Source organism: Primulina huaijiensis, chromosome 7 (assembly GCF_012295235.1).
Source record: "Primulina huaijiensis isolate GDHJ02 chromosome 7, ASM1229523v2, whole genome shotgun sequence".
NCBI lineage: Eukaryota > Viridiplantae > Streptophyta > Magnoliopsida > Lamiales > Gesneriaceae > Primulina > Primulina huaijiensis.
This window is the reverse complement of record NC_133312.1, coordinates 4,799,219-4,822,852: the sequence shown is the minus strand read 5'-3', so window position 1 is coordinate 4,822,852 and position 23,634 is coordinate 4,799,219. Positions and strand designations below refer to the sequence as shown.

The window sequence follows — 23,634 nt, the reverse complement described above, 5'->3', positions numbered from 1 at the left end:
TTTAGTAATATTTACTTTAAGTATTCTCATCAATCGTTCAATTATCACATAATCATTAATAATCTAAAATACTAAAAAAATTAGGCTTAACAGATTAATAAATCCATTAACATAATCAATACCAAATATCCAATAACCTCCTGAAAAAGTTCTCATCTGATAGTAAAATCCTTATACAAACATAAAAAAAAATATCTTTCATTTATTAAAGAAAAAAAACCATATGCTGCATAACAAACTTGGGAAAATACCTCAAAAATTGAGGTTATCAAAACTAGTATATATATAAGCGTGCAGTTGAGTGAAATGGCCAGTTTCCTACGGGTTCCCGGTAACGCCCCTACAGGCGTCTCTTACAACACATCACTTCATAGGCCCAAAAACACATGTGCTGCTTTCTTTCATCCACCTCACCCTTGACCTACCGGTTGCAATAGCTTTATGCATCTCTTCATTTTCCTCATCCTCCTTCATCTTGCCTTGTCTTTTGTCTTTCCCTCATCTCAGAGAGTAGCGTCTAGAACCTGTTCCGCTAGGAGCGTTGTTTGGTCCTTCCTTTCTCCAGCTCCTAGGTGTCGCTTCTACTGCGTTTCTTCTCTAATTTTACAAATCGGTGGGCCTCTTACGACTCTTCGGTCTGCTCTCTTCTCCTCTTGTCTTGTGCACCTGGCTTTTAGAGTTGCTTCTTCTTTGGTCGGCCAGTTTCTTTGTCCTGCTTCCGCATCGTTTATTTTGCTCTCTTTGACATACTTATTTTCCTCCTCAGGTTTCCTTGGTTTCCGTCTCTCCCGCGTTGCAGCTCTTAAAGCCCAACAAAAAGATTTGTTCGGTGCGTTGCCGGCGTCCTGCCTCTTCTTTCGGTTTCTCGGTTCTAAGCCTGCTGCATGCCTTCCTTCTTCATCCCATTGGTAAGCTTCTCCTTTGTCCACTTTGTCCCCACGTTTTCCTCAGTTTGTTCTAAACTCTTGTGTTTGTTTCTCTTTTGTTCTTGCTCACGTTGTTTGTTCAGCTCCAAAAATCAACATTCAGTCACCTATGTTATAAGCCTATATATGAGTTGCATTATATACTTCACATTTTGCAGATTGCTACGTCTTCTATACAATTTTGTTTTTTAGTTTTTCTTTAGTTTTTTTTAAAACCAGCTACTAATATGGATCTACAAGAAGTTGTACGACGGTGTCTATTTCATTTCAAAAAAAAAGATGTAACCAAAATTTGTTTGCTAGCTGTCTGATTCTTTCTCTTGTAGGTTAGACAAAATTCATTTAAAATAGTCAAACAAACCAAGAGTGCTCATGTTAGAATCATTTAGTGCTACAAATCATTCATTTCATCTCATTCAAACTCCAGGCGCTTTTAATGTCTCCCTCACCTATATTTAGGAGTTAGACGAATAAATTAAACCCAGTGCTATAGTTTGCATTTTAGATTACGGAGATCTACCAACAGAAGATGTCTTTCGCTATTTTTACGCAGAATTACTGGGATGCCAAAACAACCAACATTTTTCTTTTCAAATGTGTTCAATAATATTTAGTAGATTGTGTATTGGATCCAAAAGTATTAACATTCACATATTCAGCTGCAAGCAGTAATTTCTGCTTACTGATTAGAATAAAAGAGGTAAATGTTCTGAGTTGTTTTCTTTGTGTTAGCTGTTTACCTTGCAATTAATTGAGGTAATATTATTGGATATTTTCATTGATTCTCTTTACAATTGCTTAACCTCCTATGACGCATCATATACTACACGTCAGCTTGTTTTTTTTTAATGGTATTTGGCTTTCTTCCTCAAGTTCAAATCAACAGTTAGCCACAAGGGTTCAACTATGTTTATAATGATGAGTGCATAACAACACATTTTTTTACTTTTTAGGTTTCTACTTTTGGAAAACATAATGTAAATTTTATGTGAATTATGATGTGATTATGTTACTTTACAAAATATGATGTGATACCTACATTTTGTTGTCGTTTGAAAAAAAATTAAAGATGCTCAGCAAATCAAAGATATAACAATAGTACTTTAAATATGAAGTCAAAAATTTTAGCCCTTGCATCTATTGCACACAAACACATACAACTTTGTTACATGTAATCTTCACAATGGATTTTGTTTGTAATTTCTCTTACCACATAAATACTTATATGCTTAATTACCTAAAGTTTGACATACTTGTTATGTTATAAATTTCAATATCCATCTTTTGCTAACTACAAATTCAGTATATGAACCAAACTCAATGGAAAACAATCCTTACTATACATGTATTGGATGTGAACAATATCAATATAACTATCTATTTCAGAAAAAAGTGGGCAAACTAATAGGAAGAGTTTACTCCAGCCCAATATGGGACATCATCTTACGAAGAATGCCTAACATGGAAGCAAAACTATTGCTCATACTAAACTACGCAACATGCATTGAGGCAATCCTAAATACTAACGAAATCCATCAAAACAACCATGTACATTAAATGAATAATAAAATCTTTATCTTTTGTTATCAAAAATACTTAGTCGTTGTACATGTGCGTAAAAGTATTATAAAATTTAGATTAATATGAGCTCCAAACAATATTTATTCATATACTTTAATTTCTTTTATTAGGTCATCATTGTTATCTCTTATTCAGCTGTCTTATGATTTAATATTAACTCTCATGTTTATACATCGTAAAAAAAAACCTAGGTTACAAAATTCATAAATCCGTCAACTAGATTATAAAGAAAAAAAAAGTTAAACATATTGACATCCTGTTTACATTAACGATTTTTCAAATTTTTTTGATTACCCTAAAAAATTTTGTTCTCTTATCGATTGTTTAATGACTTATATAACAACTTATATTTAAGTTAAAGTTACCACATTCATAAATTCATAGCGTCAAGAACATCATTAAATGTAACACTCTTACAACCAATACCAAAATGGCAAAAACTTGTGTGAGACGGTCTCACGGGTCGTATTTGTGAGACGGATATCTTAATTGGGTCATCCATGAAAAAATATTACTTTTTATGCTAAGAGTATTACCTTATATTGTGAATATGGGTAGGGTTGACCCGTCTCACAGATTAAGATCCGTGAGACGGTCTCACATGAGACCCACTCTACCGAAATATGGATACTATATTTTCGAATTTATAATAACTTATTTATGGAATAGATCCCTCATTATATTTTAAGATAAAGCAATACATTATATTCAATTTGCAACATGTTATTAAATTTCTCCTATTTGAACACCAATTCAATCTTTTCTTAATTATTTTCACTTTTACAAATTCTTTGTTTTTCATATTTTCCACTTTGTTAAACACAGTTTAAACTTGAAATATTAATCGTTTGAGTACGAATATAGAAAAACATAAAAAAAAAAATACCATGTTCATGATGATTATAGTTTTTAAATTTACATTATTAAATAAGACTTACAGAAATATAAACACATATTTAGTTACTCTAAAAAAATATATAAATACTCATATGTTATACTGTAATCCTGGATAGGACACTGAGATGCCCATACATAGTATATATGAAAAGGCCAATCTCTCCTTTGCTTTCACGCTTTGACTCTTGACATCTCGTTGGTGTAGGGCTGTAGGTACCTGGATTCATGGGTCACTACACTCTCGAGAAATGCAATTTTATATTGTTGACCACTTGAAAATTAATGAATCCGGATTTAATTTTAAAGATGTAAAAATGATTCGATAAATTTAATCTATTTTAAAGTTTTTAAAGTCAAAATTCTTATATTAATAAATGCATATACATATATTAGAACTGAACCTTGTTTAAAAACTAATATACTTAAGAAACGAATAATCTTTCGTGTCAATTTTTTCTTTTAAAAAATTTAAAAATACCTAACACGATGTGATGAAAAATAAAACAACTTACCTAATAAAATCAAATCAAAGGAAATATAAATTTGAATAAACAAGTCCAACTCAATATCTCCTAAGATACAAGAAACGAATCATTATAAGATGTAAGAATATGTATATATTAGTGTTCGCATGTTCATGCATAGGTATCCTTAACCATTTCCATCAAAAGATCGTTCCAATAATCTATAGGGCCAGGCAAGCACCAATGCAGGCAATCGTTTACAACTTCAACATTCTTATCCTTGGCAAATGGTTGAAAAAATCTGTACGGCCCCGGATGTCCGTCCGGTCTCAACAACGAAAGATTGGTAACATCGAAAAGTTTTAGATTTATGCCGTTTTCAGAAGCTTTACCCAATGCCTTCTCGAGTTCACCTAGCTCAATGTTTCGCAGATACCGGTCCATCTCATTCAACTCGAATTCACCTCCCTTCGACGGTAATGATCTATTGCACGTTCCGCCACTGAACCATTGGCCGTTCTCAAAGTGATCTGGTGTCAATGTCCGGTAAAATATCATGCCTTTGTGCTTTGATTGGACTATATAGTCAAAAACGTTGTGGATGACTCTTCGAAAGGCGAAGTTGAACCCGAGCTCAGTTAAGTTTCTTTTGGGGCAGTAGTGGCAGCCTAGTATGTGGTTGTTTTCGTAGTAGATTGTGCCTTTGATGAACCATTTTCCACTGGAAAATATCATGTAATCGAAGGTATCAAACTGCTTGGTCCAGCTTTGGTCAAGTTCATCAAGATGGAGTTCAATTTCAGATGTGGAGACACCATTCACGTCTTCAAAGATGAGAGCTTTAGCAAGGAAAGGGGACCAGATAACGGAGACCATGAAATTGTACGAGGGGAAGATCCACCTTCTGGATTTGTATTCTTCATCATGGTAAACTTCAACAGCATTTTCGACCTGAAGAGAAAAAAACTCGAGCTTTCATGATCCATTGAACAAATTCAAGAGGTATTATAAAAACTTCGTCCAAACAAGCTCGAGATGCAAAGACCAGACAAAATTGCAAGTTAAACAACATAAATATCCATCAAGTATCATCTACTAGATCTCGTTGAAACTTGAACCATACGGTAGAATGGTGGATGACGTGTGTAAGGGAATACATGATTACTATAACAATATGCTAACCTCCAAAAGGATATACCAAAACTGCTCTCCATGTGAAGTAGCTGAGGATTGAGGAATGAGTACATACCCTCATTTTAAATTATTATGCCCTAGTTGCGTGGGAAAAGAACAAGAAAAGAAAAAATGTGTCCAAGGCACATGATTAAATTGTTATATTTTTCACTTTTTCTTTGCAATAGAAATAAAAGATTTGAACCAGAGCAAGCATGTTGAGGGTGATCAGTAAATAATAACTGAAAGAAGTAAAAAGATAGTTGATAGTTCGAAAATGTGAGTTCCATCTACATTCAAAACCGAGCCTCGAATACTTTCTAAAGGTTTAAGGATTCATACTCATGATGTATTTTAACATTTAAAAATAAAAAACAACAAAGATAAAAGTAAAAAAAAAGTGGATGAATTTCTATTTAATTTCATTCAGAAGCCCGAAAATGTTCCGCTACTTAGCCCCAGCAAATGAAAATTGTGTCTGCAATAGCTAAATACGATGACGCGACTGGAAGAGTGTGATACCATTGTCCCACATCAAAAAAATCAAAGATTTAAAATGAGTTTATAATAGCTTACAATGGACTTCTATAGCAACTTGGGTTGCGAGGACGAATATGAAATAGTTGCTATAGGGGCCCATTGTGCAGTCACGCAGGTGCGGGCTCGGGCTCGAGGCGTGACAAAGAGCATCCATGGGAACCAGCTACTCCAAAGAACTAGTTTAGATTAATGCTGAATGTAAAACAAAATGATTGATCTAAAATTCTTAATCAAAGCCTATGATTGCTTGATCTAAAATTCTGAATCAAAGCCTATGATTGCGTTTCCAAAGTTTCTGAATCAACGCCTCTGATTGTGTTTCCAAAGTCAACTCAGTCTTCCAACCCAAAAAAAAAAAACTCGGCTTCGAAATGAAAACAAGCAAGCAAAAGATAAGAATAAGCTTTACAAGGTACAACATCAAGAAAACAAAAATAAACGATCCATTATGTCATCATTTTTCCCAGAAAAATTAGATTAAAAAAAATTGCAACGTTATTTAACAACATGCAAAGTAAAAATGGGTGCTAGAGCACTCAAAATTATATTTTCACTCTTCATAGTAGAACCAAGATAAAAATGCTAGGCCTTTGATATATACCAAGATTCAATGATTCATTTCTACAAAAAGAGTTTAAATAGCAATAATTTAATAAAAATTTACCGTCGAGAGCATACAGAGCAGTGATTGCACATGGTTTCGAGATATTGAATCACCGATCAATGCCAAACTCTTGTTCTTCATTAGCTCGAGAAACCTCTCCGGCTCAAGCCTAGGCAACTCACAACCAAGAGGATTCCACCTCCAATGAAGATAATCCTTGTCTGGTCGCCCATTTTTCATACAATTTTGGTGTTCTTCGATGAAGCTGCAACTGTTGTTAGTGTAAAGAGGTTCTCCCTGATAAGGAACCCAATCCCCAACAAAAAGATTACACTTCCCTGAGCTATCAATGGACTTTACCTCATATCCTGTAGATAATTTTTGATAAATAAGTAAAATGGACGGTGCAAATTAAACAATAGCCAGAAAATAATCAACCTGGAATAGCACATAATTCACCGAACAAACAGAAAACAAGAAATGGTTCCGAGTGAAACAAATCCACTGAACACACGTAAAGGTAAAAATTCCATAATGTAAAGGTCTTACACTGATTCACTCAAAACTTCTTTCATAATGTAGTTAAAAAAATGAAGTCTTTTTTTTTTATCACCTAAATCTTGCTCACTGAAATTCATCTGCAATTCGTTATGAATGACACTCAACCGATAAATTATATAAACGAAAATAGAGGCATCTCACCTTGGGAAGGAATCTGATCTCCACTTTCTTGGGAATTTAGAGAAATAAGAGGAGGTTGCGAAACCTGGGTGTTTTCAAGAAAAGGAGTGTCTGAAACTGAGGAAAAATCCGAGGATCGATTATAAAGCAGCGCAAATCCAAGACCCACTAGAAGAATTGAGACCCCAAACTTTAAAACAAAGAAATTGTTCTTGCTCACAGATCGCCACCAAGATTTCCAGCTGTACATTTTCTTAACCATTTCTCGGATTTCGAGGGATTTATAACTCTCAGTCTATTTAAGTCTAAGCTCGTTCTCCGCAATTATGGAGAGTGGAACGGTTGGATTCTCTGAGCATCGTAGATTACTATTGATAATTAACTTACCATTTTGTTTGAATAAGTTTTTATAAAAATGTATTTACGAATTTTTTATAAAATATTTTAAAATAAATATGCATTAAAATAATTTTTCTATAAAAATATTTTTACAATTGAAAATTAAATTTTTTTAATTTCTATCGTTATCTTTGTTTATAAAAAAACATTACAAAATATCTTTCGATTGTTTTTCCAAAATCATATTTTGATAAGATTTTTTTAAAATTATTTTTCAAAAATATTTTCAAACACATATTTTTAAGTTTTTTCACTTATAAACTTGTAAAATCGTTTTTAAAGTACTTATCCAAACGTAGCGTTAAGAATGCTTTTATTTTTTGGAAGGATTAAAAAAGTTTTTCAAATGATAAAAACTCTTATATTAAAAATATTACTTTTTATCATATATTGAATCGATTGAACTTGTATCACGAGATCTATAAAACTGTCTAATATGAAACTAGATTATTTGAAAATATATAGACAAAAATAGAATGCAGTAGTGTTTCATTCCGACACAAGAATATCAATGGTGTATCTACCTCATTTAGATTGGTTAATTACTGGAAATTCAATTTTAATCCGTTCATTTGTTTTTTTCCCCTTTAAATTAGGGGTGTTAAAATGCAATACGACCCGTCAACCTGACACGATCCAACACGAAAAAAATCAGGTTCGGGTTGGGGTTTTTCGGGTTCGAGTTGGGTGGGTTCGGGTTAGTGCTGGGTTAGACGGGTTTCGGGTTGGGTCGCGGGTTGACCCGAATTTTTTTTTTTTGTTGAAAATATTACCTATATTTTTGTATATTGTATGTTTGAACAAAAGTTATTGTATATTTATATGTTAAAGTTTCATTATTTAATATTTATTTTGTATATTTTTTTAACAATTGTTTATTTGATTTAGTAAATATATTTTTAATTTTCTACCATTAAAATTTCAAATTTAAATCGAAAATTTTGTTATTATGTGTTTAAATTAAAATATTATTATGATTTTTTATTTTTTTGAATTTTTTTCATTAATTTTTTTAAAAAAAAATAAAAAAAATTCGGGTTAGGCGGGTTAGACAGGTTGATTCGGGTTAGACGTGTTCGTGTTCGGGTTGGGGGTTTTCGGTTGCTTCGGGTTCGGGTTGAAAAAAAATCGCGGGTTGATCCGAAACCCAACCCACCCGACCCGATTGACACCCCTACTTTAAATCTATTTTTGCATCGTTATTATATCCCATGTTTGACTCAATTTCTAGAATAATTGGAATCAAGAGCTAGCATAACCAAGATTTCTACACCGAGAGCTGGAATTAAAAGTTTATATGTACTTCAATGTATTTTTTTAATGTACACTTCTTTTAATATGAAGAAGATAAATTTTAAAATCAATAACATTGTTATTTCACAAATCGATTTTAAGAATTTAAGGTACGAAGATATATAATATAATATATAATAACAAACTTTTTTAAAAAATAGAAATTATATAATATATTATTAATCAACAAATAATTTAGCTATACAATTTTTTAACTTTAATAATATTTCACTTGATTTGTTTATTATTTAATACATGTAAATTTTTAGTTTATTCAGGATATTTATGCAAATATATACATACTTATAATTAGATTAACACAAGTATATACAAAAGAAGTATTGACCGAAAGATAATATTTTAACCGAATGAAAATTAAATTTGGTATATCGTTAAAAATGATAATTAAAATATTAAGTCAACTAAAAATAATAATTAAAAATATAATAAAGAAAATGATTGGTTATGACAAACAAAAGAAGGATTGGTTATCAATATGTTTATTTTTATTTCAACATTAGAAAGAAACCACCAACAATTCTTGTCTGGCTTTTTTTCCCCCACAACACGTAGAGAGGGACTAAACAACTCCACTTGAATACACAATTATTAGAGGTAAAAAAAGGGCATCCACTTGGAATAAAATTTTAATAGAGTTTGTCATTCTGGTCTTTTTCCTCCCTTTTGTTCGATCTTCCTCAGCGGTTGATTTTTGTTTTGGCACAAACTCGTGTGATACGATCTCACGGGTCGTATTTTGTGAAACGGATCTCTTATTTGAGTTATTCATGAAAAAATATTACTTTATATGCTAAGATTATTACTTTTTATTATGAATATCGGTAGAGTTGACATGTCTCACAGATAAAGATTCGTGATACCGTCTCCCACCTAATTTGGTTTTTGTACGATTTTGTAATGGCCACTCATTGGCCCAAGACTTGGTCAATCTACTCGCCCATCAGTCAATTGCTCAGATTCCCTTTTCCTTGGGCTTTTGTTCCTATTTTACGTGGGCCCAAATTTTTTTAAATTTCAGCCCAATACCTAAGACTCGGGACAGGAAAATTTGGTCCAGTGTGAATTAAAATTTTAAATTTAGACATATATAAATTAAAACTGGTCCTACATATTTACTAAAAATATTAAATTGTTGAGTAGGTTTCTTGTGAGATACTCTCACGAATCTTTATATGTGAGACGGGTCAACTCTATCGATATTCACAATAAAAGTAATACTCTTAGCATAAAAAATAATATTTTTTCATGGATGACCCAAATAAGAAATCTATCTCACACAATACGACCCGTAAGATCGTCTCACACAAGTTTTTGTCTAAATTGTTTCTCGTTTTCGAAGCCCTTTTCAATTATATTTAGATCAAATGTTTTACCGAGATATATAATTTTTACTATTTTCTCGAGATTTGTGTTAGTTTAGGTATTCAACATATTAAATTTAATTAATATATATATTACATTTGATACTTTTTCATATTAATCATGCAAATTCGCATCTATATATTTTTATAAATTTTAGTTCTCTAAAGCACATATAAATAATATATTTTAATTTAAATCAGTAATCTATATGTATATATTATAAAGCGTTAACCAATGAAATCAAACAAGAACTGATTAGTTTCTTTCGTGTAGCGTGTTTGATTAATATTATATTTTTTGAGTAGACTATTTGCATGATATTTTACAATTTTTACACTCGATAAGAGAAATAAATGTCACATATATACAATATAAAACAATTGAAATTCTACATTTGTCATCCATCGAATTCATGCAATTGGTTGAAATTAAAGAAAAAGCCATAATAGTTGTTGAGTTCTGATAAATTTGTTTCAAGTCAAAAATTTGTGTGAGACGGTATCATGAGTTGTATTTTGTGCGACAGATCTCTTATTTGGGTCATCCATGAAAAAATATTACTTTTTATGCTANATTAATTTTTATTGTGAATATCGGTATGATTGACACGTCTCACATATAAAGATTCGTGAGACGATCTCACAAGAGACCTACTCTTTGTTCAATCTATAAATAGTCATTTNAATGACAATCTCACAAGAGACCTACTCTTTGTTCAATCTATAAATAGTCATTTAATAGTATCCTATCTATTCGTTTAAATATCATATCGTAGTTGTTTTTTGGTTTTTTTTCATGTTTTCTTTTTAAAATATATAACTACGATACAACTAGATAATATCATAAACTTTAAATTAATTTGAACTTAAATTTTATATGAATTATATCATAGAACAAACCTAGATCTGAATTTTTACTCTACAAACATAGAGAACATAGCATGTTTGGACAAGTACTTTAAATATGTTTTATAAGTGAAAAAACTAAAAATATGTGTTTGAAAAATATTTTTTTAAAAACGCTATGTTTTTACAAAAATATGTTCTCCAAGTATAATTTTTAAAGAATAATTAATTGATAGATGATTTTTTTATAAATGTTTTTAGGACTTTTAAAAACCTTTTTAAATTTTAAATTTTTTTTTATAGAATGATTGTCCGAATACATATTTATTCTTAAAACAACTTTTATAACATTTTAAAAAAAACAATTTTATAAAAACGTTTATGTTAATTATTTGTTGGGTTCAAATAAAACTCTAGGTAATTAGTAAATAGAATGACCAACTTTTTTTAATCCTTGTGTTTGCATGCAAGGATTTGAAATCCACGGATTTAATATTTTTTATTGTTTAGATAACTTACATAAAATAAATTCAAATATATTTGAATACTTATTTACACTTCAATTATATTAATCACAATGAATTTCAAATTACTATAATACTGAAGTCGTTTACAATATATTGTGATACATATAATTATAATGTAAATAAGTAGAAGAAGGATTTGATATTTCTTTATTTAATTTATTCAACAATAAAAAATAAAAATCATGAATTTCAATGACTCGATCCAAATGCAATTAGTTTTTGAAAATCCTTAACTTACACATCGCCCGATTCACATTTTTTAAAATCCCTAATAATCTACACATATTTTTAATTTTATTTGGTAAAATACAAAATTATTATCATTTATTCAAACAATTTATTCACTGTAAATAGCAATCCAATGCAAAGATGCTATCAAAATTTTTTAAATCCAATTTCATACAGATAATGCAAAATCTCATGCATTTTGTGCACAAAGTTCTCTCGAAAACAAAATCTGATTGGTTTGACTGCATAATCTAATGTCCTGATTCTCTTATAATTACAATGATAAAATAGTTTTAATATTGTTAATGTACATTAAATTCTACAAATCTTTCATAATCTGTGTAGTAAGGATTCATATAATCTTTTTTTTTATTTTAGTTTATAAAAGGATTCATGTAATCTAACAATTGATAAAGAGAATATTTGCAATGACTAAAATAAGTTATTATATATTGATATTTGGCTTAAAAAATCAGTTTTTTTTTTAAAATTTCTTAAACTTAGATTATAATTTAGCTTCTACATATTTTAATTGAAATTCAGAAATTGGTAGGATGCTACTTCTACTTCTGGGAAAGTGATTATGAAAAAAGTATATTAGAATAACTTATTTATCAAATACTATACACATCTGATTTCCAACGTTTCAATTTTGTTTTAAAATATTTCCAACTTTTTATATTTCATAATTTCTTCGTAATCAATAAATTTAATCACTTTTTTAAACGCAGAGGTTGTTCCACGTGTCGGCACGAAGACAGCGGTGTCCTACTCACTCATGCGGGTCCCACGTTAAACACGTGGCGCTTGGAGAGTAGTATATAATCACCCTCACAGGCAGGCTCTGGAGCACATCCATTTCTCAATCTGTCACACACACACAAAGATGCATGCACAGAATCTGATGCAAAAGGTCAATTTTTGTTTAATGTATCAGGAGGGTTCTTCAAGTTTTTTCTAGTAGGGCTCCGTGTTGCATGTGTTCTTTCTTGGAGAAAAGATTTGAACTTTTATTTTTATTTTTTGCTTTTGTTTGATCTCCATTTCAGTTTGTTCTGCAAGAAAACATAAAAAATGAGTACATTGAATTCTGGAAAAATGATTCTTGAAACCCCTTCAAGATCACCGATCCCGCAGCTGGTGAAACTCATCGAATGCTTGGTTCGTGAAGGTAGGCTTAATGATGTCCAGAACATTTTAACGAACATCGAAAAGCAAATGAGACTCGGGCTCGGAAGCGTTAAACTGGATCCAGATGATATGTATCTTGAAGAGAAGTTACATAAGAGCGAAAATGAACTGGAGGATTTGAAGGTGAAAAACACAAAGTTGGTAGAGGAGAAGAAAGAGTTGATTGATAGAATAAACGAAAGCGAGAAGATTATTTGTGAGCTGAAAAGTAAAGTGTCGGAGAACTATCAAACTCTTGATGTGTATCAAGAAAAGATCAAGCTTTTCGATTTGAGGGTGACAAAGATGAACCTGGAGCTTTTCAAGTTATGGGAGATGAGATCCGAAGCCCAACGAATCAATGAACAAATGAGAAGTGAACTATCTGAAGCCCGTCAGAACGAGGAGAGGCTAAAGCGTAGACTGATCGAGTCTGTCCAGGTTATAAAAGTGGCCTCGCGGGAAAATTTTGAGACGAAAGTGGCTATGGAGAGGATGAAGCGCAAAGTACCAGAAACTGGTCAGATTGTGGAGGAACTAAAGAGACAAAAAATCGAGGCTTTCCAGATCGTGGAGAAACTAAGTCGTGGACATATTGAAGCTAATATTGCTATGAAGAAGTTGAGGAGTGAAAAACTGGAGGCTGACAAGGTTCTTCATGTGCACAAAAAGTGGCTCGAGAATTTGGCACTGCTAATCAAGAATGTCGGCGAGGACCTTGGGATATTTTTGAATGAGAAGGCGCATAAATAATTCGGGTGCTGGCGAGAGATGAACACATGCAGATTAATGTGAATTGAATGCTTTGCTGTAGGGATCTTTGTGTTACTTTTATGGTGATCTCTCGTTTTTATGAATAAGTATTTTGGCAATGGGTATTATTTATTTTATTCGGAAAATATATTTTATTTTTTTACTATAATTTTAATTATATCAAGGATGAAATCAATTAATATATTAAAAAAATATAAATATAAAAATAAATCCGCGTGTTATGATTGGCCAATTCCCCAATTGATTCAGTGCATTTTATCTGATGGCGTGGCTTAAATAAACCAATAGCAAGCGAGTACTTTTGTGGCCCCATAAATAGCCACGTCATTTGTTGATGTATATGTCTTTTCTAACTCATCCTTTCAATCAATTTTATGTGATAGATTTTCTTTTTGATCGAACTTATAAAAAAAAAATTTTATGTCAAAAATATTATTTTCATGATAATTATAGATCAAGTTAACCCGTTTCAAAGAAAAAAATCTCTTAAAATGTCTTACAAGATGCTAATATTTTTCTAATTTGTATCCTCCCATTTTGCACTACTAATATAACTAAGAGTAAGTCTCATGTGAGACCGTCTCACTGATTTATATATGTGAAAATAGATCGACTTTATCTATATTTGAAATCAAAAGTAACGCTTTTGATATAAAAATAACACATTTTCACGGGTCTGATCATAATATTAATGAGAGCCGTCTTACAAATAATATGAGTTTTTGTGGATATGAGTAATAAAGGTTGAATATCATGTTTTCCTTATCCTTATATAATATCATTTAATTATTGAAACTAAATATATTAAAATAAGACTCAAATAAAAATATAAAACTTTTGGTTAGATTACATGTTTAAAATTGACTAATGACAATTAAAGAGAGTGTTTTTTTGCCAGATGATGGAAGTCCCATATCTCCATCGTGCCCCAACTCTTTAAATTAAAATTAGGGCTTTCATTATTTCCATGGCTCACAATTTTCCCAATTTTATGTCTTCTTTCAATCTGGTCTTACCTCGCTCTTCATTTCTGAGGTGTGTTTCAACTCACCCTCTGACTTAAATTTCAGTTTTTTTTAGGTTTTTCCCCCCTTTCACGTTTAGTTAATATAGTGTACTTTATGTTCAGCTTTATTGAAAGAGATATTGAGTCCTTAGCGTTTTGGACAATTCTTGTGCACTATTGCATGTTAATTCTTGCTTGATTATGGGAAATTAAATTGAGGATTTTGATATGATCGCGTGTTCTGTTGCGTGATGTCAGTTTCTGGGTAAATTTTTGCCTTTTAATTTATTTTTGGAAATGAAGATTCAGATTTTTGAACTCCTCTTTCATATTATTTTAACTTTTGTTTATTTTTTCTGGGTTTTCAATCTTTTTTCATATTAACTTTTAATGCTCCGTTCTTATCGTTCAATATGCTGTGGTCATGTGAGAACAAGCTTTTCGTTTTCTATTGTTTGTATTCGAAAACTGCTGTTTCCATTTCTTATGGTACACCCTAGTAATGGAGCTAAAAACTAAATAAAGGGGCCAAGAATGTACCTAATGAGGTGGGACGAAATTTGAAATTTTCCAAAGCGTTGAGGAGCAAATTTAGGAGGGTAACAACCACTGCTATTGTCATTGCCTTGTGCTAATGCAGAAAACACAACATTTTATTTTAGCAACCTACAGTTGCACATATGTTGTCACTTGTCCGTGTTTCTTGCGTTCTAGTATCTTCGTTGTCATTTATTATATATTCAATTTTATTTTAGCTTGTGTTTATGGTTAGATAGGCAAGGGGAAAATTGATTATGTTCATGGGTGGAGCTACCCCTTCTTGAGGGGGTTGTTTGACCCCCTCAATGTCGAAGATATTTAATTTTCCCTTGAAGCGTTAGATATATTTAAAGAATTTGTCTTATAGATCCCACAGAAAAGGTCAAACTTTTAAGAAGGTGGTCAAAATTCGAAGAAATTCAAATTGGATCCATATTATTAAATCTAATTTTATATTATAAAGTCCTACACTTGTATATGTAAAAGAATAATTATCAAAAGGAAGGAAGGTATTATAAAGAAATTAATCTGCTCTTGTCAATTCAATCATTCCAACTTTCAAAAAGGAAATGAAAACTAATAACTAATTCACAATACAAATCTGTTAAAGGGAATACAATATTTTGTTTGTATAGTTATACTAAACAAGTCATGAGATATTCCATATGAACGGTTATCTGTAGTGTATAGTTAATAGCTAATATAAGGGTCCATTCAGTTGTATTGATGAGATTGTATAGATAAATAATATTGCGATTATTAAAATATTTGTGTAGGATATTTTGGTTGATTGATTAATATGAGAAATATGATAAATTACATTTTTGTCTTTTTCAGTAATTAATGAATATTAATAAAAGAAAGATATAAACGATAATATTGTAATTTTAATTCAATGATTTGATTGGTGTGAGTTGATAACTAATGATTTGATTGACGCGAAATATATAATCAATACACAAAATTGCAACCAAACATTTGATTGCATTGGGTTATTAATCATATCAAGCCATCCAAATGCAACCTAATACTGCTTTTTGATAAATTGTTTCGCTTTTCCATTGAAAATTATGATAAAATTGGAAATTCTCAAAAGCATAGATGATGAATTGATTGGTTAGTTCACAGCGTCTGTACTTGTTACTTCGATAAATTTAATGCATCACATCATTCTGTTTTTTTTTGAACTAATGCTAAGTAAAGATCTGCAACGTGGACCTTTAGGTTGCTCTGCCGTGTGATGATTTTGATTTTCACATCAAGCTCACTGGACATTAAATAGTATAAGGAGGTTGGCTACACACATTTGGTTAGTGTGATATTTCAGCTATGAAACAAAATTGTAGCTGGATTAGTTGTTTGATTAATTTCCTTCGAACTTTTGTTATGCTACAATTGTTACTTAAAAAAATTCACTTTAATGATGATGTTTTTGTCTGTTATTTTCATTATTACTTGCAATTATTTGGCTACAAACCTTTAGGCAGCATTGTTTTGTTTGGAATATGAGGGCTTGGAATTCTGTATCTTTAAACTGTAGGTTAAAATAATCTATATCAAACTGTTTAATTGGTATACATGTTGTCCATTGTTATTTATGCTGTTTTTATCATTATAATTCTCTTTCTCTTAATCTTCATCCAGCAAATAGAATATATAATCTAAATGTAATAATACCATATCCTGATGTCATGGCTTTATTTTTCTGTGCAAGGCAATAAGTTGAGTATGAGAATATCGTAGACAGTATGGATGAAGCAATTGGTGATGAGCTGGTCGAACATGTTAGTGACACACATATTCGAAATAAAGAGTATGATGAGGTCTCATTGGAGCCTGGAAGCTCCAGCATGTTTCAATCAAATGAAATGTTAACTCCCAGTACGAATGATTATCCTGAGAGCGCAAGAAAGTTGTATACAGATATTCTGGATGCAAAAGACTTAGACAGAATTGATTCTTCTGATAATGCAGACGTTAGTCCTCGATGTGTCAATGGTGCAGGGGTTATGGTTAAAGAGTTGATTCTGAAAAATTATGGAGAAAAGTTGACTGTAGTGGGTACTTCGAATACTAAAGGAAGAACGCAAACCAGGAAAAGCCAGTGGCAGCATTTGCATCAGATGGCTGGCGAATCCGAGGTTAGCAATCTGCATGGACAAATTGGGTACAATGAACAAAGTCAAGCAACATCAAGTACCTGGGAGGATGAAGACGACAGTTTCTTTTCTCTGCTTCTAGATCAAAATAAACCAAAACCAAACTTTGATCATAATGAAGTCGCGAACAATTTACCAAGTAATGGCGATGAAGTTGCTTCCGGAGATACGTTGAACTCTCCGGGAGGCATCCGGACAAAAATTTTATCTAAGTCTGGATTCTCTGAATACTTCATAAAAAGTACTTTGGGAGGAAAGGGTGTAATACATAAACCTGGTGCTTGCAGAGGATCTATTACGGAGTCCCGGATCCAGGATTGTCCAAAGCCTAGTGCTGCTGGTTTTAAAAATTCTGTTGCTTCACTAAGCCTGACCGTGCAACCTGTTTCACGTACTTCACTTGGTATTTCTGAGTCATCATCTGGTCCCAGTTCTAATGATAATGGTGATGGAATCAGTTTGAGAGAGTGGCTAGAAGCAGGCCAAAACAAGGAAAATAAAGTGGGTAGCTTGAGTATATTTAGACAGGTTCTGGGTCTTGTGGATTTTTTGCACCACCAGGGAGTTTCGTTGCAAGAATTGAGGCCTTCCTGCTTCAAGTTGTTGGGATCATCTGAGATCATGTATCTGGGATCATTTGTATGTGCTAAGGCCTCAGCAAACACAGCAGATCAAGTGATTCACCAGCCACATCATAATCAAAATGACAAGAGACCTGTACATCAGGACATGCATCTGTTGGACAACCAGGCTTGGAAGAAGCGGAAAATAAGTGAAGGTATGAAATTTATTCAAAGGTGGCCCCAATTTCCATCCAGATCTGGCAGTATGTCTGTATTCAAAAAAGTTTCCAAGGTAGATGGTTCTGACCCTCTGGATCCTGGAAATTGTGTAGATGAAGAGCACAACCCCAAAACAGAAGCTAAAAACCAGGGAAATTTTTTTAGTGGTAATGTGTCCAATCCATCTCATCCATCACAGGATTCTGCGAGTTGTGTGTTGGAAGAGAAGTGGTACACCAGTCCCGAAGAGATGGGCTGCACATTTGCGTCAAATATCTATAACTTGGGTGTTCTACTGTTTGAGGTTTGTGGATGTCTTGTCTAAATGGTTTTCCTATCTAGCCTTCATTTTTAGTGTTTCTTTCTGAGTGAAAGAAAATTTTCAAGGTGATAGCTATGAATATATCATTTGTATAGTGCAACATCATTGATGAGAAATTAACGATTCACCGAATAAAAATATTCTCTTTGTAATACATTAAAATTTATGGCCGGAGGTCTTAACATCTAGCTAATAGCTTACATTTACTCAAGTAAAAACATAAGTTTCATTTTCTAACCTTTTTAATATTTAAAAATATCTGTGGTTCATGTGTTTGATACTAATATTGATGGTAATTTCAGTTACTTGGCTCGTTTGGTGCTGGAAGATCTCATGCTGCTGCGATGCTTGATTTACGGTATAGGATTCTTCCGCCGAGTTTCCTTTCAGAGAATCCCAGGGAAGCTGGGTTCTGTCTCTGGCTGCTTCATCCTGAACCTTCATTGCGACCAACAGCAAGGTATTTTAAAAAATCTCTTGCTCTCAAAATTTCTATCTCCACAAATGTCGTCTTCCTATAGTACTGTTAGCTGTATGCCATAATGGTGTGGTAAACTAATTAAATGTGGGGTCTAGTTTGGCTCTGAATGTTCACATACAGAAGTAGATAATCTCAGTATGTTAGTGGCATGAACTGAAATTTAATGCAGTTCTTTCGTAAACATGTATTTTATGAATGTAAAAAAGAATCCAGTGTTGTAAATGAATAATCTAGTCTTGAACATGTCGTCTTACTGAACGTATGTTAACCATGTGACAATTTTCTTAAAACTCTTTAATTGCTGCAATGTAAATTTCAATGTCTGTGATTACTTTTGCATAACAGGGAAGTTCTGCAATCTGAATTTATAAGTGGAATTCAGGACTCATCTGGAGGTGAGTTGTTGTCTTCCATTGATGAAGAAGACGGGGAATCAGAATTATTGTCGTTTTTTCTTTCATCCTTAAGTGAGCAAAAACAGAAGGATGCATCAAATCTGGTGGAACAAATCCATGGCTTAGAAACTGACATTCATGAGGTTGAGGAACGACGAACTAAAAAGCTACTAATTTTATCTTCATCAGCACCAGAGTCACTTACTGCTAGTGGCAGCGCATATTCTAATCCAATTTCAAAAGTGTTCTCAAAGTTGACCCCTCCAGGTGATAAAGGAACAAGGTTGATGAGTAACATCAGGAAACTTGATAGTGCTTACTTTTCCATGAGACCTAACATTCAGATGTCAGATGGTAATCCCGCCATTCACAGGGATAGAGAACTGTTAAAAGCTCGGGAAAACTGGTGCACAATGGGGAGGGAGAAAGGTGATGGTGCTGATCATTTAGGTGATTTCTTTGATGGTTTCTGCAAATTTGCTCGCTATAACAAATTCAAAGTGCGAGGGATTTTGCGGAATGGAGAATTCAATAGTTTCACTAATGTTATATGTTCTTTGAGTTTTGACCGGGATGAGGACTACTTAGCTGCTGGACTGGTGTCAAAGAAGATAAAAATTTTTGAATTTGAAGCGCTATTTAATGATTCAGTTGACATTCATTATCCAGTTGTTGAGATGGCAAACAAATCAAAACTTAGTTGCATTTGCTGGAATAGCTACATCAAAAATTATATTGCTTCGACCGATTATGAAGGCATAGTCAAGGTGAGTCTCCTCTTCTTTCTTTGTGGTGATTTTGAATGAAGTATATATACTGTTGTACGTATGCTACAGTTGCTAATGTTACTCATATCAAAAATCGAGTTTGTGGATTGTTTGCTCAGTGTCTTTCTCTTGGAAATATTATATTATTTTTCGTAGCCTCAGTTTCTGTTCTTGAATTCTAAAATATGAAAATATACGTGGCTAATTTTTTGAATTTAAAGTGTCATTCATTGCCTTTCCTTATTTCCTGGAAGTTTCCGGAAAGTTAATGGCTTTTTGACATATATTAAAATATGGTTGTCTTTATATTATAGTTCAACCATTTACGTATTAGCATCTTATTAATCCATACCGAGAAACTGCTGAACTCCTGCTGAAAGGATTGTTCATTATCATGACATACACATCACTGCTTAACACTTGAACAAGGGCTGCTCATTTTCTTCTCTGTGAACATGAACCTCAAAGATTGACATAGAAAGAAATAGGAGAAATCTTTACTAAATTGTTGGCTTAACCTAAAAATAACTTGTGTGGGCTGAAACCTTTGCATTTTGTCTTTTGATTTTGATTATGTATCATATTACGCCTTCCCGGCAACTCTGAGAAATTGACCATGAGAGTGAGCTGTGAAGCATGCATTTGCAGAAAAAAGAATGTTGGAATGACAGTGAAAGGAGAATAATATAGTTGTTACATCCATGTAAACCTGTTTTGAAGAACTCTTTAATTAACAGTTCTAAGAGGTTCTGCTGACAGCAAACTAGTTGCTCACTCTTTACCCACAAATTACTCAGAGCTAGAGTGATTGGCACGCATTCGCATAGCAGTGGAAGCATATATTAGTATGATGTCTCAAGAGGATATGAAAACTGAACTCACAATAATATGGTTCTTGTCATATTGTCAGATATCCTTTCTTAGTATCTGTACTTCAAATTTTAACCCACTTTTCCTTTTTGAATATTATAAATTTGTATCCTGTTACATTGACCTCTCACTATTGATGTTGATTTGTATTACTTTATCTGAGTTACTTTTTGATGTGCTCAAAATGGTCACAGTTATGGGATGCAGGAACAGGTCAGAGTTTTTCACGTTTCATTGAACATAGTGAAAGGGCTTGGTCTGTTGATTTCTCTCGTGTGAATCCTATGAAACTAGCCAGTGGTGGTGATGATCGTCTGGTGAAACTTTGGAGCATTAATGAGGTGTGCTTTTCCTTGTTTTATTTATGTATTTTATGCTTCTAAACTTGTTGAAAGCTTTCCCCTCCCTAGAATTTCCACTTTTTCTGGGTTTCAAGTAATTGTTCTTCTGTACAGGGTAATGGATAATAAGTTCAAAGTTGTAGGTGAATTAGAACTTTTACCAAGCTCTTGCTAGTTGTAAAGATGTGATGATTTTGTTAAAAACAAGAGAGAGTTGTTTGAGTTGGTATGGTGTGTTTGATATTAATCATCAGAGCCAGAAGTAAAATGCTTGTTGTTATACTTTCTAAAAACATGACATAACTAACAGCCTTTATTAAAGAAAATATATGCAACTTTCTATGGGTTGGTTGTCCAGTTGTTTTGTGGATCTTAATACCTGGGAATCAAAACCCATATGATCTTTGAAGTTGTATCTAAATCCCTTGATGATTCTAGTCACTACCCGCAATTAATTTATTTTTTTTATTTCTACTTGTCAAAAAATTGATTTGTAGCATTTGGTGCAGAAAAACAGTTTATGCACGATCAGGAACCATGCGAATGTGTGCTGTGTGCAATTCTCAGCTGACTCAGCTCATTTATTGGCTTTTAGCTCTGCTGATTATAAGACCTATTGTTACGATCTACGCAAGGCTTCAGTTCCTTGGTGCATATTGGCTGGCCATGAGAAAACTGTTAGTTATGCTAAATTCTTGGATGCAGGAACTCTTGTTTCTGCATCTACAGACAACACCCTAAAAATTTGGGATCTTAATAAGACTAGCTCCAATTGTTTATCAAAGGATGCTTGTGTATTAACTCTTAGAGGACATACTAACGAGAAGGTTGATGACTCCGTGTCTTTTGACTTTTATGTTCATCTATTAGTTCTTAAGAAAATGCTTGTTGCCTAACTCTGCTATCCGCTCTTGCAGAACTTTGTGGGACTATCAGCTCATGATGGATATATTACATGTGGTTCTGAGACAAACGAGGTGGTTGTCTGTTTCAACTTTCAACTTCTGTATAGTTATGTGATAACAAAAAAAAGGAGAGAAAATAATGTGTCGTGATCAGTTAGAAAGAACTAAAGTTAAATTGATTGGCCTTTGAAGCTGTGAGTTATGGTTTCTATTGATTTTGCTTGGTGGCGCTTGATCATACAAATTCATTGTCCAAGGTTTTTCTTATCTAGATAACTCTTATCCTGAAATGGTCCTATAAGCTCAACCATACTGTCATTCATCGAAATTATTCGATATGTTTGAACATGTTTGTTTTGGTGCCTACTCGTGCTCGTGGCTTCTATCCTACTAAATTACGCAGTCTTTAAAAACAAGAATAGTTGATTCCTTGTCCAAATAACATAGCCTCATAATTTTGAATATCATGTAATCATATAGAAATTTTGCTGGATCCTGTCAATCTTCAAGCTTTTGAATGACACAGTAATTGGTTCGCAGGTATTCGCCTATTACAAATCTCTGTCAATGCCCATTACAGCCCACAAATTTGGTTCCTTTGATTCCATAACTGGTAAGGAGACAGAAGATTCCAATGGACAGTTCGTTTCCAGCGTTTGCTGGAGAAGGAAATCAAATATGGTGGTTGCTGCCAATTCATCTGGGCGTATCAAACTCTTGCAAATGGTGTAGAAACTATGTTTATCCTACATACAAGTTGCTCCCAAGTTAAGTATCTTTCATCTTGTCAAAGGCCCGTCATTTTATTTGTTCTCGCGTTGCTGCTTTGGAAGAATAATATTGGAAGTGGACTTTCAGCTTTTGAAGAGAACGTGGCTTTGGTATGAATCTATATTTAGAGAATTAGGATCTGCAACGCTCATTTATTGCGAAAACATGCATGTTGCTGAACACTAGACATGGTTTTCTAAGTATGTCAAAAAGTGCTAGGTTTCTGGCTATACCATTGACCTCCGTTTTGTAAAGATGAAGATAAACAGGCTGAGGCATGTTGGTCGTCATCTGTTTTTGCGCAAGTTACAGAAAAAAAATTTGACTAACCTGCCCATGCAAATTAGTGCACACTGTTGCAAATATATTCGACCGTTGATATTACAGTAAGATAACCATTGGATTTGAGTGGTTTGGATAGCCTGCTCAGCGGCATTCATTGTACATTCCAATCTGTTACAAGTCTTACAAGCTTTATAGCCTATACCATGCCAGCATTAGCTGCTGTATATGAATTCCTATTCTCATATAAAATTGTAAAGAAACTACAGAGATAGTTGGTTGATGGTTATCTTTATTTCAAACTTGATGTAAATTTATTTATTTCCAGGTTTGCACTTATCAATTTATTTATTTCAGGTTCGCACTAATCAATTTATTTATTTTGTTGTATCATGTGGTCTCGTCTCCAATTCGTTATATTTATTTCTCACTTTTAAGTTTGATTTGTTTCAGGCTAGAACTTAGCACTTTTTTAATTCTGTTGTATCTTATGACGCGCATCTCCAATTCTCAGTTTCAAGTTTACGT

The 23,634-nt window shown here is 32.8% G+C and overlaps 2 protein-coding genes across 5 annotated transcripts; one reads left to right on the top strand and one right to left on the bottom strand.

Annotated features, from left to right (window-relative positions):
- Positions 1–3,932: 3,932 nt before the first annotated feature.
- On the bottom strand, positions 3,933–7,244 carry LOC140980112 (protein trichome birefringence-like 24). The gene is made up of 3 exons (XM_073445791.1): positions 6,888–7,244; positions 6,246–6,553; positions 3,933–4,819 (listed from the first exon to the last, which is right to left on the bottom strand). The coding sequence occupies exons 1-3, from the start codon at positions 7,126–7,128 to the stop codon at positions 4,040–4,042; spliced, it is 1,329 nt and encodes a 442-aa protein (XP_073301892.1). The 5' UTR covers positions 7,129–7,244; the 3' UTR covers positions 3,933–4,039.
- A 7,145-nt stretch (positions 7,245–14,389) lies between these two features.
- On the top strand, positions 14,390–23,457 carry LOC140980217 (protein SPA1-RELATED 2-like). 4 transcript variants are annotated; one of them, XM_073445933.1, is made up of 9 exons: positions 14,390–14,520; positions 16,746–17,968; positions 18,086–18,276; positions 18,597–18,754; positions 19,121–19,937; positions 21,002–21,148; positions 21,658–21,975; positions 22,066–22,125; positions 22,594–23,457. In XM_073445933.1, the coding sequence occupies exons 2-9, from the start codon at positions 16,780–16,782 to the stop codon at positions 22,783–22,785; spliced, it is 3,072 nt and encodes a 1,023-aa protein (XP_073302034.1). In that variant the 5' UTR covers positions 14,390–14,520; positions 16,746–16,779; the 3' UTR covers positions 22,786–23,457. The 4 variants fall into 4 exon arrangements, with proteins under 4 accessions (XP_073302034.1, XP_073302031.1, XP_073302033.1 ...); XM_073445932.1 differs by adding an exon at positions 14,615–14,744 and having other exon boundaries at positions 14,413–14,520; positions 16,746–18,276; XM_073445931.1 differs by adding an exon at positions 14,615–14,756 and having other exon boundaries at positions 14,413–14,520; positions 16,746–18,276.
- The last annotated feature ends 177 nt before the right edge of the window (positions 23,458–23,634 follow it).